At 33.6% G+C, this 17,355-nt stretch overlaps 2 protein-coding genes across 2 annotated transcripts; both read left to right on the forward strand.

Annotated features, from left to right (window-relative positions):
* Positions 1 to 1,061: 1,061 nt before the first annotated feature.
* Positions 1,062 to 5,523, forward strand: LOC136981297 (patched domain-containing protein 3-like). Its single transcript, XM_067277598.1, has 3 exons — positions 1,062 to 1,734; positions 1,813 to 2,127; positions 4,304 to 5,523. The coding sequence occupies exons 1-3, from the start codon at positions 1,197 to 1,199 to the stop codon at positions 5,521 to 5,523; spliced, it is 2,073 nt and encodes a 690-aa protein (XP_067133699.1). The 5' UTR covers positions 1,062 to 1,196.
* A 6,719-nt stretch (positions 5,524 to 12,242) lies between these two features.
* LOC136981298 (patched domain-containing protein 3-like) lies at positions 12,243 to 16,935 on the forward strand. The gene is made up of 4 exons (XM_067277599.1): positions 12,243 to 13,258; positions 13,337 to 13,648; positions 15,518 to 15,628; positions 15,719 to 16,935. The coding sequence occupies exons 1-4, from the start codon at positions 12,256 to 12,258 to the stop codon at positions 16,933 to 16,935; spliced, it is 2,643 nt and encodes an 880-aa protein (XP_067133700.1). The 5' UTR covers positions 12,243 to 12,255.
* The last annotated feature ends 420 nt before the right edge of the window (positions 16,936 to 17,355 follow it).

Here is a 17,355-nt window from a genome sequence, read left to right on the forward strand (position 1 = left end):
TCATTCATGAAAATTGATTTATAGAAGCTGTATGAACACGATAAGAAAACAGATAATGACCGTCTGTTCTCATATACTTTTCATTGTTATCTTATACTGTAAATGCATTAAAACTACTCTTTTCCGAATTACTGGGGGTAATCGCATAAAACAATCCGATATATACGATCTCGCAGTAAATGTAAATAACTGTAAAACCTAAATACAGTAGAATATCGATTATCCGATCCCTGATTAACCGACTTATCGGTTAACCGACCGCGTTCTAGTCGGCAAATTCAAATGTCCGCTAGTGATGTGGCGCTACAATATTTGGTTATGTCTTGCTACTTTAGTATTATTTTTGTTAAATTTTTGCATGTTTTAGCTGGCAGCACCGGCTCGACCATGAAAGAAAAACTAGTATTTAAACCAGGCCTAATACACTATACTAATAATGTATTTTTTCATACTTTTCGGTTATCCGACCAACCTTAGTCCCCAATTAAGTCGGATAATCGATGCTCTACTATACCTTCTAGTTTCATTTCCCTTCACAATAAGAGTAACAACGGACACGTAAGGTTACAGTAATGTAACTTTTACTTCGGTTTTCATTTTAATGTCTATTATATTTATTTTCGCTCGGATAACGCCAAGTGAATTGAATAAAGTCGAATTAGAGTTAATTAAAACGCATTAATTCTTTCAGGTAAACAAGTTAACAACATCTCTCCATTGTAAGCAATAAAATGAATATCGACTGTATTAGAGGAAACCTTTGTTTCGTTTACAAGAGACTAGGAAATGTAATTGGACGGCATCCATATTGTTTTATAAGTATACCTTTACTTCTCTCCGCATGTCTCTCTCCATTCCTTTCAAGGATATCGACTAGCGAAGATTATTATGACGTCATAGTTGCAGATAGGGGAAAGATTTTTGATACTAAGATATTCGTAGAAAATACATTTTCCTATAATTCAGAAGAATTTTCTGATCAAATTAGAACACCTAATGTTAACTTTCCACTTTTAATATACATAATGAGAAAAGACGGAGGAAATATGTTCGATAAAAATGTTCTTTCGGATGTAAGATTAATCGATGAAGTCATACAAAACGTAACACTTGACAGCAACGGGAAGCAAACTCATTATCTTGATATTTGCGCTTTAAACAATAATAAATGTTTCCAAAACCCGATCATCGAGGTGATGTCAGAAGTGGGTGTAAACTCTTTACTTCAGAAGAAAAAGAAGTTGAAATATCCCATTGATATAGATTTATTGTCTTTCACCTATAAGGTTTACTTTGTAAATTTGGGTGGAGTAATTGTGGATAATGATAATTTCATAGAAAATTTTCATGCCGTGATGTTATATTATTCAACAGACGAAAAAAATGAAAAAAACAAGGAATTGTTTGATAAATGGTCGTTTGTAGTTTACGATTGGATTCAAAAATGCAATTTTACCTACGTAAAAGTTTTTCCAAATTCGCCGTTTTTTATTAAGAAAGAGTTTGGGAATCAACTAAACGGAACAAAGCCTAAAATAGGAGGTTTAGTAGCGTTCATGATTATATTTTCAATATTGTTCTGCATGAGCAATAGTTGGGTGAGAAGTAAACCCGTTCTTGGTGCAGCCAGCGTCGTATCGGCTGGATTAGCAGTTGTCTCTGCTTTCGGATTAATGTCGGCTTTAGGTATAGAAAACATTTCGTGGAATGCCACCATTCCATATCTAGTGCTTGGTAAGTTGTTTCCTAAATTGACTTTCATTTCTTTGGTAATAATGCTAATAACTGCTTGGTTATTTATTTATTGTTCAGTGACCGAGATAGATGATGCATTCGTACTGATAGGATGCTGGAGAGTCACCAATCTCAAGCAGAAAGTCGAGAAACGCATGGAAGTGACGTATTGTGAAGCTGGAATTTCGATCACGTTGACTTCACTCACCAACTTCATTTCTTATTGCATCGGAATGATGAGTCCTTTTCCGGTTGTTAGAATATTCTGTTATTATACAGCCACTTGCGTCGTATTCACTTTTCTGTATCAGTTGATGTTTTTCGGGGGTTGCCTGGCGTTAAGTGGATACAGAGAAGTGCGTAATACTCGTTCTGTGGCATGTTTTATGGGAGGTGAGTCAGAATTCATATTTATCGGTAATATTAATTTTTCAAATTTTAATATAAATGGAAACATTATTTCTGTAACTGGTGCTAGTCTGCGAACACTTTCTTTAAAATAACCTTCGTTTGTGATTTTTTTTAACTGCACAAAATGTACGAATACAATTTTTATTTTGAAAATATAAACTACTATAAAACATTGATATCAGCTATCAACTACAGTTTTACTCTTCTAACATTAACTTTAGCAAATTCGTTAATTAGAGATGTGTAGTTTAGAGTGGCAGCCAATGTAAATTCAATAGAAATTAATGATAGATTTCTAAGTTTTGTTTAGCTTATTGAATTTCTTAAATAGTGTTTTATTAATCTCAATTTGGAAAAACTTCTTTCTCCACTAGCTACAAAGACAGGGAGTGTTAATTAAATTCTCAGAGCTACAACTGTATTCGGATACTAAGTAATTAAGTTATTTTGGCACAAATTATTTAAAATATCTTAAGGTTTCATAGAATATGGTATCGTTCCGGATACATCACGCAATTCTTCTTCAAGATTATTTGCATTTATATCTGATTCATTTTCGACCCAAAATATTGACTGGAGACTAGTACAATAATTGTCTAGCCTTAAGGTTTAAAATGTCATATAAAAACTGAAAATTTTTGCTATGGATTTCCTGATATGTTCTTCCATAACTGGATCAAACTCAGAAAGCAATTCTACCAATTTTAGCAAGTTTCTATTATTAGGCTGAAACAAATGTTAAGTTGTTCCACTAAAAGCTAAGCATTGTCAGGCCAAGAGTCTAATTATTGACATAAATCTTTTTAGAACTCCTTTCCAATGCTGATTTTCTATATCCATAATTCGTTGATATTCAGCGTAATAGTTTTTTTTCTGTTTTAATCTAATGTCCAATTCTTTTCATGCTCTGAAAGCATTTCTGTGATTTACAGACTTTTTGAGCATTGTGAGGGCTCTCGGAAGATTTTTCCAGTCAGAATAGCCTTTTTTTCCAGTCAATAATAGCAGACGACTTATCAAATAAAATACAACAATAGCAAAAAACAGCATCGTTTGTAACAGAGTAAATCAAGCAACTTCTCTCAACGACTTCACCATTGCTCAACACTTTCAAATAATGCGAGGGCGAAAATCTTCCTTTATTAATAGGAAACTCCTATTATTTAATGATTATCTTAAATAACTCGGCTTTATTGTACTATTTTAGATGCGTTTTTTTGCGTTTATGCAGAAAATCGAACATATTTTCAGACAATTTAATATTGCATTCAATCGCCTGATTTCAACCCGATTGAACACATCAGGTTGCTTCTTAAACATCGCTTGTCTGACTATGCAGCTCCGCCCGAAAGCAGCCATCAGTTATAGAAACGTGTACAGGACGAGTGGAAAAAAATAACATTGCACGATTGAGAAATATTATTAATTCTAAGTCTGATCGCATTAAGAAAGATTTAAAGGCCAAAGGAGGCTGTACTGTGTATTGAAATGTACTTTTTCCACAAATACGATATAGATTTTTGTCTGTATCTATTGTCTAACGTACTGTACCATCTATTGTTATTGTTGAACTTTTGAATGGATTCTTTAAAACTTTTCAGCGCCATTTTAGAATTGATGAAATATTCAGAAATTCTGAAATTTCAACCCTTTCATCCCGATGCATCAATTTTTCCACAGTCCTCGAGTTCTGGTAAAACTATAGTTTCTGCTATTCAACATTACACTCGCATCACTTTGTTTCAATAATGATGGGAAATATTACTACGTACCGGACTGAATTTGACATTAAATTCTTCGTCTTTTATTTTAACTATACTAAATTACTGTTAGTGAGCTGCATGTCTGTTTTGTCACTCCTTCCATCCCTATTATTTCAGTCAGTAAAATTAAAAACTTTAGTTTATATTGCTGCATCCTATCGATGTACAAAGAAACGACTGGATGCAGGAAAATATCCTTGTACATGGACAGGTATATTGAAAATATTACGTTTAAGGTAGAGTTCTCTCCTGACCAAGAATTTAATCAGGTTGCTAATTTTAAAATTGTTTTCATTACTAAAGATCTTACCATATAATTGGTTTAATCATTAATCATTTTTAGTTGTTGAACAATTTTGTTTTAAGTATTTACGCACCTGATTTTTTTATTACAGAAGAATTCGAAGAAAACAGACCGAACAATAAAGAAATAGAAGAAAAAGAAGCATTGATGGCATTTTTCGGTGATGTATTAGCAAAAATACTTTCACATCCAATAGTGAAAATAATTGTTTTGTTTATCTATGTCATTAATTTATCTGTTGGAATTTGGGGTGCTCATTCCATTACGCATGGCATCAAGTTTGAACATTTATTTTCCAAAGGCTCTGTACTTCGAGAAAGCTCTCGTATTAGATTCACATATTTCACTGATTACGCTTTTCCTTTTCACATAATCATTAACAAAACCTTGGATTACTCAGATATAAAAGTCCAAGAATCCATAGAAAATCTCTTAAAAAGATTCGAGCAACATCCCCATGTGGCCGAAGAGCAATATACTGTATCATGGTTAAAGTTTTATAAAGAATTTCAGAATAATCCTGTTGCGAAATTCTCGTTAGGAGGTTATAACATGTCGAACAAACAAGATTTCATCGATGGTCTACGTAACGTCTTTTTCAAACTGCACGCAGCCAAGTCACTGTCTAATGACGTCGTCTTTAATAGCGATGGAACCGACATCTTATACAGCAGATTCTTCGTTATGGGGAAAAATTTGAACTCTTCACAAACAGAGAGAGACACGTTAAAAGAATTATGGGAAATTGCCGAAAAATCTGAAATTCCTGTATTGGTACATTGCATAAAATCGAGTATGATTAACCAAGGTATAACCATAGAACATACAATTTACCAATTGTTTTGGATTACGGCTGTTTTAATAACTATAATCTTCTTCCTAATCGTACCGAATTTGTTAGTTGCCCTTATTGTGGCCATTTCTGTTGTTTCTTCGATAATAGAAACATTGGGTTACATGTCATTATGGGGTGTTAATGTGGATATATTCTCTATGATGAACCTTATTCTGTGTGTTGGATTCACCGTGAATTACCCTTGTCACATGTCTTATGCTTATATAACGTCATCCAAGAAAAGTGCGAATGAGAAAATGAGTGATTCTTTGTATCGTATTGGGTTTTCTGTAATACAAGGTTCTCTGTCTACGGGACTAGGAATATTGATTTTGCATTCTGATGTATATTTTCTGTCGACATTTGTGAAGATTGTAGTGCTTATTGCAATAGAAACCGCGTTTCATGCGTTGATTTTCATACCTGTCGTACTGTCTACGATTTTTTCCGTGTTCCAGAAGAGACAAAGTATTTAAACTTTTTCAATCAACCACGTAACTTCTGTTATATTTTTAGGTTTACCAAAATTCTTATTATCCGAAGTGACACAACCGTTATATTTAATCAGAATGTTGTAGCACAGTAGTTTGAGGTTTAGGTTAGTTTTATTTGGTTACGACAAAGCGACACGTGAATGATATGCCGAGGGGGGAATGCTTCCAAGGAGTTCTTCTAACGGAAACTCGCCCTATTTAAGAGTTAGTAACATGACGAGAAAACTCGGAAAATTTCCCGCGGCCAGATCATTGGATAGACGCGAACCCATGACCAAACATCAGTGTTTAGTGCTTTTATGTACTCGGCCACTAGTGGAAACGATCTCTAGTTTTAAACAATGACAGTTCGGAAGTTCTGAAAAACACAGAGTTTAGCAAAAGTATTGTATTTCTCTTATGTATTATTAACAATAATTGTATATTTTTATGCTAATTATATATTATACAAAACCTTTGTAATAAATTTATAAATTTATTAAATATACTGTATTCAATTTAAATGGAATGTATAGCACATTGTTGTATTTACTATCTTTTTTATGTGTTCTCTTTTAAACGTTCTCAATTAGAACCCCAACAAAATTTTTAAATTTGAAACTGGTTGTCATAACACAGGATAAATCGTCCAAACAGTCAAGATTTGCGATATCCTGTCACCTAAGTTGACGTGACTGTTTAAGTCAGCTCACAGTATTCAATAGTAGGCGGGATGACCAATCTGTCAAGATGGCAGCCTACCGCTCTGGGGAACCGGATGAAGAAAAACCCGAGGAAATTTTTAGATGATGGTCTGTCCGGACATGTCGGAATCTAAAACAGGCCATGCTAGTGCCTACAGGGCGGAAAGAGTTAAAAAAATCTTCAACAATAACGTATGTCTTTATAAATACTATATGAGAAAATATGTTTCTGGTGTTTAAATTTTAAGTGCTAGCCCATCAAAGCTGCCACATTTTACAGTCTGTCGTATTGTTTTATCCTCCTACAAAAATTTGAAAACATCGGTTTTCGGAAACCTTCTTTTTCTGTTTATAAATTTTCAACCGGTTTGGTTCCTGGAACCTGTTGATTTGAAAAATTTCTAATTGATAGAGAGACTGAAGAGCTTTGTTTTTCTCTTCGCGCTGGGATTTAATTTTAAAAATAGCTAAACTACTTGTATTATCTGCACCAGACTGAGAAGATTAGTGGTGTCTTTTAGTCGGATAATTTGATTGTTCGACTGAAAGGTTACACTAATCTTCTCTTTTCCTCATTGATAAAAAGTACGATGTCACAAACTTTAAATCTGGATCGGCAGACATGATGTAAGATATCTGTTTTCGAGAATTGCTTTACAATCGCATACGACTGTGTACATTTCCTCAAAATCAAAGCTAGCACATCTAAGAATCGTTTTTGAAACTCGTTTTTATTATACTTATAAGTCGCTCCCACAATTCTCTCCACCCACGGCTAATATCTCCTATATAAACGTGAGGAAGAAGAAGAGAAGAAGAAGATCAGACAAGACGTCACGTATGACCGATCAAAGATGACATTCTTTGTTTTATGTTTTAAAAAATTCCTTCGTTGACTGGCCAGACGTAACGTAATGTAAAAAGAACTTGAACAATGTCGTATCCGAACATTGAGCCAACCCTTTTCAGGGGACAGTAACCAATAAATTGTAAAAATTGACAAATATGTACGCATTTGGGATTTCTGCCTCGAAATTTTGAATTGGATCAATGTAATAAGGTAACGCAACACGTGGTCAATCTGCTAAAGGTGTGCCACAAAGAAAAACCTTTCTGTGAAAATAGCCACTATTTATGTATTATACACGCGCAGATAACGAAAATATTCTACTAAGCAAGTCTGTTGAAGAGGAACGAACCCATGAACAGTGTTCAACGGCTTTATCCAGTCGAATTTTTCATTGGATGAAAAGGAAACGAAATCATAGAGAATGACGAATGAAGAGAGGTTGTTACTCTCTCCTATCCTAGCTAGTTGTGTTTCTAGTGTTCATTTCGTATTTCTCTCCTTCTACAGGTATGTAACAATTTTCCGAACTCGAAATCTAAAAGTATTGTAAGCGCTCGAGAATAATTAAAATATATTATAATTTTTACAATTATCTTTTGAATTGGGATTAGGGAGCTAATTATAATATGTAGATGTTAGCAATGAGTTGTACTCTCGATAATTTCGAGAATTTCGCCGTCCTCGCGGTACGCATATTTATCAATGTATTGTTATCGGATGTATATCTGCACTTGCAGCCCTGATAATGAACGTAATTAACTATTCTGGAGTAGGTTTTATTCTGATGAAATCTCCGACTTGCTGATCAACAGAAATTCTAGAAGTATGATTCATAGAGAATATCAAAATTAAGAGGCAAAATTAAGTGTCTTTACTGGAGGATCCAGGATTAAATACAGGGGAGCAATCTCTCTCGAGCAATGTGTTGGGCCCCGTACCTCAACCACCAACTGAGTCTGACAGGAGCATCGGTGAGAATGGAAAAAAAATGTCCTCTTATTGCCAACAGGGCTGAGAGAGTTTTGGTTTGATTTGCGGAATAAGATAACGTAACACATGAGTGATTTACCACAGGAAGTGGCTTCCACGAAGTGTCTCTGTGGGACTCTGACATCTGTTTAGGTATCAGACACGAGAAGTAAACCTAGAAAATCCAAAGTGACCAGCCTGTTGGTAGCTCAGAATATCAGTATAACGGATTTTTAGCATTGAATAGTCAAGAAATATCTTCATCCATACTTTACGAGGTCGGTCATTCTCACGAACTCCTAAAAACCTCATAAAAATTTCATATAGCAACCGAACAATGTTATAGAGTAGGTCAAAATTAAATATAAACATGTATTTTTGAAAAAAAATCTCTTTTAAGAGTGTAATAACTCTCTAGATTCTACGCGGTATGCAACATTATTATGGAAACGATCCTGTTTAAAAATATTTCGTATTTCGACGGTGTTAAACGTCTCTATTTACTAAATATGTCATACGTGAAAGCATTTGAATATATAATATCAATTCTAAATTAAGTAATGTTTTATACCGACGTAAAAAATGAAACATTTTTGAAAGAAATCGCTGTTAAATATGGATAGCGTGTCTTACAGTACATTAATATTTATTATCTTCTCAAAAAAGACTTTTGACGAGAACACAGAAAAAATCGTAAATTTTGACCTACTCAACGACCTTTTTTTTCGAAAGGTTGGCTCCATTATGAAATTTTTATGAAGATTGTGCCCCTTCAAAAATCCTTGTTAATGCAGAAGTGATATTTTTGATTACATGTTGTAAGAATTACTTTCACGTACTGTACATTTCATTTAAATCATACATGAAACCGTAAAGTGACCTGCCTGAATTGCCTAATTCTTCAGGTTGATTTCGCCATCTAATAACGTCTTTCCGTCTGAAAAAATATGCACAAACCTCTTAATTTATGTTGCGGTGCTGATCTAAAATCTACAATTTTTTGTCTCTTTCCTTCTAAGAAAGATTTAATCACACCATTAATGGGTTTGGACAAGCCCACAGAATGAGAACAACCAGTCGACAAACTTTTTTCTAAAATATTTTTAAGCATTTAGGTGATATTTACACTAAAACCTAAGATGGGAAGCGAGGGCATCGTTTAATAGACATTTATGTTTTCATTTCATTAATTAATTGTTCTAGACAGTTTCAGCGAAACAGCTGTATTGTATTGTGGAGCTACACAGTAAAAATGAAAGTAAAAGCTGATAGACTGCAACTATCATCATCGAGAAGTAAATCCAGAATATTATAGCATTAGAATTTACCTCGAACACTTGCAATTAGTCACGGGTTTGTGCTTTATCAATAGACTGATCACAGAATTTTTCGGGTTTCCTTCACTTGTCTAACATCTAATTAGGAGCGAATTTTCCGTATAAAGGTAGGCATCCCCTTTGCAAATCGTTCACGTGTTGCCATCAACCAAACCCAGAATTTAGATACAATTATGCCTAAATATTCCGATTTACTCAAGTTATGTTATACAATTGTTTCCACTCTTCTACTTCAGACACGATTCTGGCTTATAAAGGTTATTCTGAACAATTACTAGATTTATTTGTTTTGCAAGTCCGCATTAGACAAGTTCTAACATATTTACAAGTAGAACTGCTAAAGTATCAAACAAGAAAGTATGAAAAGTTTCCACGTTTCCTACAGGTGTAAGAAGGTAAGTTTAGCTGTTACGTGATAATAATCACTTGAAATTTCATTTATTTCTTTACAAAAACACTTAAAAGATTGATAAAAGAAGAAAATTTATAATAGATAATATTCTGTTGACGTTTTACCATCTCTTAAAGAGATACTTAAACCGACAAATACTTTATCATACAGCTTCACTGTCATAATTTATGTTTTAGAAACTTCCTTAACGTTTTCTTGAATTTTAAGTATCGTTTTGTAAATATATTCATGTCATTTTGTAGGGAATTCAAAATTTATCACAGGACGAATCATTAATCTTGATTTAAAAAATCTTAGCATAACCGAAGGTTCCAGTTACTCTACATCCACAGTATTTTGGGCTACATGCACTGTATTACAAGAGTGTTTGTTCCTTAATTTACGGCAACGGAAAACTTGAACGATCTGCCTAGGGGGTACCTTCCGGGAGGTCTTTTAACAGGTAACTGGCCACTATTTAAGCGTTATAGACGTAGAGAAAACCCGGAAAACTCCACGTAGCCACCGATCCTGGCGAAGCGTGAACCCACAACCGAACTTCCACTGTTCAGGGAACGGAACCGCTGGGCCACTGGTGGGCCGTTACGAAAGTGAATGTAGGATTCCATATGTATCATAATTTCACATCCATAATATCAGTTTTAGTAACGTTACTGTATACGATTTGGAATGAGGAAATTATTTGCCTGAAGTTACTTCCTCAGTTCTGTTCCTTATAAAAACAACCTGACAATATACCTTTTTTTTTTTCTTAAACTGAATAAAAATTGTGAATTCATTCTTACATATTATTTACTAATCCTTAATAATTACAGAGAGACACGGCCTGAATTGCAATGTTAAGAATTCATAATATCGACAAATTTAACAGTTTGACGTTTAAAATTTTCAGATAGGGCACTTGGCAAATTTAAGAATAGTTTCATGATATACAATTTTATCTTCCTATGTAATTGCTTATAAAAACAACCCATTATTACCGAAAAAAACTGTAAATTTCTGAAAGGAATATGTAATTTGAGTTAATGTTACCCTTGGTGCCAAAATGGCGGCTGGTCTCTGATTCCAGCAAGGAAACAGTGGGACTCACGTTCTAACCTAACCTATTCTAGTAATTTGGTTGCTAATAATTATGGTAATTTATTAGAATAGGTTAGGTTAGGTTAGAACGTGCGTCCCACTGTTTCCTTGCTAGAATCAGAGACGAACCGCCATCTTGGCACCAAGGGTAACATTAACCGTAATTTGTAACACCCGAACAAGGAGGTGGAAAAAAAAATCCATTCAAAATGCATACATCAAGTTAAAATAAACTTAATTTTTCTAGGTTGAAATATTCTCATCTTTGATCTTAGTATTCACCGAGTATCACTTTTTATCTTTTTATTATGTTAATATATCGCTAATGTGCCATTAAACTCAGGTAGATTATACAGCAGGATCGTGCAGTGAATTACAATGAAAGATTACCAGCTTAAAAACTAGACACAAATACATGTTTAGAATATTAAAAATTAAGCAATTTCCTCAGAAATATTCTGAATACACTTAAAAGCAACACTTTAACTTGGTTTTTAGATTTTATATTGCTTTGTTTTATAATTAACTAGCGAATAAATGAAATCTTTCATTAGTAGATTACGACTTCAAGATCGGCAGAATTAGTTAAAGCAGAAAAGATATAATTACTGTATTGAATAAATAAATAAAGTTGTAAATAAATAAATATATACTGTTTCAATTATGGTAACTAATTCAATAAATTAGTGAGGAATATCAAAAAAATCCAGCAACGAGTTGCTTAACTTTTCCGGCAATATTTAAAACTGCGTGTTTATTTAAAAACGTTTTATATTTTTAATTATTATAAAATGGCAAAAGGCTTAATTTTAGGGTAGGGATGGTTTTTATGAAATATTGTAAATAGTAATGAAGAGTAAAATCGCCGTTAAGTCCAACCCTATGACATACGACCTTTTTTATCTCCACGCTCCGTCGACCTTTAACTACCAAAATTTAATAGTGTCAATCCCCTTAATACACAAATCTCTCTGAAAAATTAGAAATTTTCGACTAAGGGTACAGGGGTATTTTATTGGTCTCCACAATAAATACACCAGAATATTTGTGATTTCGCTCATGTATAATTTTTATATTCTCTGATCAATCCGCATCAAACTTTTTGTACTTATTCCATAGGAACCTACGGTAAATGTAGGTTATCATACCGCCTGGAAAGCTCACTCTCTTCAAATTAACATTCTCACATCCTTTGTAATATATGAAACAATGGCAAGCTGCAGTATGCAAACCTTTAATGTGGTTTTCATTTTTTAAATTATGTTTGTTCTTGTTTGATTTACACCGGAATACTTCAATGATAGTTTTAAATTAAATTTCATCATGAATATCAATTCTTTCAGGCAAACGCTTTATCAACATTTCTGAATTGAAGACAACAATATGAAAATCGACTGTATTAGAAAATTCCTTTGTTTCATTTACAAGAGGATCGGAAGTACAGTTGGAAGACATCCATACTATTTCATCATTTTACCTGTAATTCTCTCTATTGCTCTGTCTCCATTCATTATAAGCTTAGAAACCAAGGAAGATTTTTATGATATGGTACTTGCTGACAATGGGAAAATCTTCGAAACTAAGAAATTCGTAAAAAATACCTTTACGTATAATTCGGCAGAGTTTTCTGACCAAATAAGATTCCCTGATGTACCCAATGCCCTCTTCATGTACCTCTTGAGAAGAGACGGTGGAAGTATGTTCGATAAAAATGTTCTTTCGGATGTAAGATTAATCGATGAAGTCATACAAAACGTGACATTTGATAGTAATGGGAAGAAAGTTCATTATCTGGATATTTGCGCCTTGAACAACAATAAATGTTTCCAAAACCCGATTATCGAGGTGATGTCAGAAGTGGGAATAAACTCCATTCTGCAGAAAAGAAAAAAGTTAAAATATCCCATTGATATAGATTTATTGTCTTTCGCCTATAAGGCTTACTTCGCGAATTTGGGAGGTGTGGTTCTGGATGACAATAACTTTATAGATGAAGTCAATGCAATGATGTTATATTATTCAACAGACGATAAGAATAAAGAGAAGAAAAAAACGTTTGAACAATGGTCCACTTTTGTTTACGACACAATTCAGAAATATGATTTTACTTACGTTAACACTTATCCCGATTCGCCTCTATTTGTAGAGAAAGAATTTAGGAAAGAATTTCGTAAGATACAGCCTAAAATAGGAGGTTTAGTAGCGTTTATGATTATATTTTCAATATTGTTCTGCATGAGCAATAGTTGGGTGAGAAGTAAACCCGTTCTTGGTGCAGCCAGCGTCGTATCGGCTGGATTAGCAGTTGTCTCTGCTTTCGGATTAATGTCGGCTTTAGGTATAGAAAACATTTCGTGGAATGCCACCATTCCATATCTAGTGCTTGGTAAGTTGTTTCCTAAATTGACTTTCATTTCTTTGGTAATAATGCTAATAACTGCTTGGTTATTTATTTATTGTTCAGTGACCGAGATAGATGATGCATTCGTACTGGTAGGATGCTGGAGAGTCACCAACCCCAAGGAGAAAGTCGAAAAGCGCATGGAAGTGACGTATTGTGAAGCTGGAATTTCGATCACGTTGACTTCACTCACCAACTTCATTTCTTATTGCATCGGAATGATGGGTCCGTTTCCTTTTGTTAGAGTATTCTGTTATTACACAGCCACTTGCATCGTATTCACTTTTCTGTATCAGATGACGTTTTTCGGGGGTTGCCTGGCGTTAAGTGGATACAGAGAAACGTCGAATTTTCTTTCCTTTACATTTACTCGAGGTATGTTAATATTTAATTTGATGAAAAAGTACTTCAACATTCCGGTAAGATTCTGATGGTGTAGACAAAAACATATTCAGACAATAATTTTCTGCCTGAATATTCTGTCTACAATCATTTTTCAGTGTTACATTTGTTAAAACCTTTTCTAAGTATTTTCAATATTTAACTACCAAATACATGTGCAGTTAAGATGAAAATCAAAACCTGTTTCATGGAAATAATAATTTATGAAAAATGTTGAATGTTTTTCGTGAATTTCCTCCCATTACAGATCTCTTAACCCATTTAAAACGAATCAGATTGAATTTATAATTTACCCTTTACATCAATATATTGAAACTGAACGTGTGCTTACTACTAGCCTGTTAGATGAAACTACTGATCACTGGTAGGTCATAGATTTGCGCATTTCCAATACTTTGACCATGTAGTTTTCTGTATCTTTCATGTATTTAATATCAAAACAAAGGCCAGTCTACCACAGAAAGTCTTTACGGTGAACATCCACTCTTCGCGGATCTTCAAAGCGTTGTCTTATTCTAGCAAACGAACATCCGTATTCGTTATCGAACTATGAGGCAAAATAATTACTGATCAATTTGATAGGTGAGAAGCCGCCATCTGCTATTTATCTTATACACTGCTCCTTGTGAGAATTGCAGCACTTTAAAGGAACCATGATATTGGCTTGAAACTTACAGGATATACAAATCAAAGTGTCGTATTCAAATAATCAAAATTCAGAGTGATTGCACGTGTCTAAGCTCTGTAGTAAACATTTAACTCTTGAGTTTAGAATATAAATACAGGGTTATTTAGAAACCACACACGAGTTTATCACGGATTGTGACCTGTAAAATTGTTTCCAGGAATCATTATACTTCAACAACGAGAAAGGGCTCAATACCAACAAACGACAGACGTGAAATGTCGACGCATGACTGGCCTGTAGAAATAAGTCCTTTGCTTAGGCGAGAAGTCAACGTGAACTATTGTTGTTTAGTTGTTTTCTTCTCTATGCCATAGTAGCCATAACATATCCGATAGGATCAAAAATATCCACTTAATAAACATTAACCAAATTCAAACCATCATATGTTTCAAACGGGCGAATTTTTAATGAGTTTTAAACAAAAAAAATTATATCAATAAAATCATTAAATTTTATTAATATTTAGGCTCAACTCACGTGTTCCACTTCAAAACCACAAAACGCTCGTTGCTTGTGGACGATAATGAATTAATGTGGAAAACCTTGAAAATACCTTGTTACAAATTTTGTAAAAATTTCGAAAGGAAAAAGAAAAGGAGAAGAAGTACAGTTTATTGAACAATTCAACAGATAGCAACTTAGTACTTATTATACTACTATTGTAATTCGCCATCAGTTGTTAGAAAATAATCAGCAAATTTGATCAATGATCTGCCCACTCGGTAATTGATGTTATCTTCAAATGGGATAAGATCCGAAGCCATTAAATTATTTTCGTGGTTACAACCATTTCGTTTGTGTACTAACTCATATCTCTGCTTGAGCTTCAATATCTAAATACGTAAATAAATAGTGTGCCTTGCACACCGCCAGAAAAACTATTGTTAAATATTGTTTAAAATTTCAATATAAAGAACCACTGTTGAATGATTGGAATATTCTTTCAATCTATGGCTCCTAGTTAATTACTAAAGTTAGTTTAAAGAACTGACAATTCTTTTCATTGTACATCAACCGTTGATAAAGGAAGTAAAATTAGCCATCGTTTTTATATTCTTAGATAGGACGAACTCAAAAATTCTCTTTCGATGACGAAATAAAATCCATAACAGTGCTTCTTCTTCGAAATTACTTTTAATACTAGATTTCTGTAGTTGGTTCTCTGCCGTCTATACGTGCCACTCAAAAACCACTAAACTGTGGTTGTTTCCTGCGACATCAGACTGATGCAAAACAACAAAATAAAACGCAGAAAAGTGGTACGTGTGAGTTGAGACTAAACTTTAATGATTCTTATGTATTTTCAAATTTATTTCCATGAATTTATCTTAACTTTAAGTTTTTATTAACTGCAGTCCAATCCGAAGAAAATACTTCGGCAGAAAACGAAATACAAGAAGAAGCTTCCATGGTATTTTTTAAAGATGTGTTAGGAAAAGTACTATCGAATCCAGTTTTGAAGATAATTGTTGTGTTTATCTATATCATTAATTTAACACTTGGAATTTGGAGTGCTCATTCTATTGAACACGGACTAAAGTATGAGCAGTTATTTGCCGATGGAACTGTGCTTCAACAAAGCTCTCGAATTCGCATGAAATATTTTGCAGATTACGTTTATCCTTTTCACATAATCATCAATACGACTTTAGATTACTCAGACATAAAAGTACAAGAATCCATAGAAAATCTCTTAAAAAGATTCGAGCAACATCCCCATGTGGCCGAAGACCAATACACTGTGTCCTGGTTAAAGTTTTATAAAGAATTTCAGAATAATCCTGTTGCGAAATTCTCGTTACGAGGTTATAACATGTCGAACAAACAGGATTTCATCGATGGTCTTCGTAATGTTTTCTTTAAAATACGCGCAGCCAAGTCACTATCTAACGACGTCGTCTTAAACAGCGATGGAACCGACATCTTGTACAGCAGATTTTTTATCATGGGTAAGAATTTAAATACTTCACAATCAGACAGAAATACATTGAAAGAATTATGGGAAATTGCCGAAAAATCCGAAATTCCTGTTCTAGTGCACTGTCTAAAATCGAGTGTAATTGACCAAGGTATAATCATAGAACATACAATTTACCAATTATTTTGGATTACGGCTGTTTTAATAACTACAGTCTTCTTCGTAATGGTACCGAATGTTTTAGTCGCCCTTACTGTTGCCATTTCTGTTGTATCTTCGATAATAGAAACATTGGGTTACATGTCATTGTGGGGCGTCAATTTGGATATATTCTCTATGATGAACCTTATTCTGTGTGTTGGATTCAGTGTGAATTACCCTTGTCACATGTCTTATGCTTATATAACGTCATCCAAGAAAAGTGCGAATGAGAAAATGAGTGATTCTTTGTATCGTATTGGGTTTTCTGTAATTCAAGGCTCTCTTTCTACAGGATTAGGAATATTGATTTTATATTCTGATGTATATTTTCTGTCGACATTTGTGAAAATTGTAGTGCTTATTGCTGTAGAAACGGCATTTCATGCATTGCTTTTTATACCTGTTGTACTATCTACGATTTTTTCCGTGTTCCAGAAAAAACAAAGTACTTAAACTTCGTTAATCGATTAAGGAACTTCTATTATATTTTCAGGTAACGGAAATCTTATTATCCGAAGTAATAACACGTATTTTTACACGAGATGCCGTGACACAATGACATAGAGATATCGCTGAATATAGAGATGAGCAAAATTGTTATACTACTGGTGTGTATTATTAACAGTTATTATGTATTTTTATGTTAATTACATATTATGTAGTGCGTATGTAAGATATTTATTAAAAATACTGTTTATAATTTACATTCATTATATATGTAGTGTAAAATGTATATAATAAAAACATAATATTGTAATTGTACATCTTAGCCCAGGATTATTATTAAATTCTACAATGAATTTCTTAAGGTATTGCTACAGAATAATAAAATGGTAATTATAACTGGTGGTTATAGAGTAATAGTTTATCAGT

This window comes from Centruroides vittatus, unplaced genomic scaffold, assembly GCF_030686945.1.
Source record: "Centruroides vittatus isolate TY-2023 unplaced genomic scaffold, ASM3068694v2 contig_750, whole genome shotgun sequence".
Lineage (NCBI taxonomy): Eukaryota > Metazoa > Arthropoda > Arachnida > Scorpiones > Buthidae > Centruroides > Centruroides vittatus.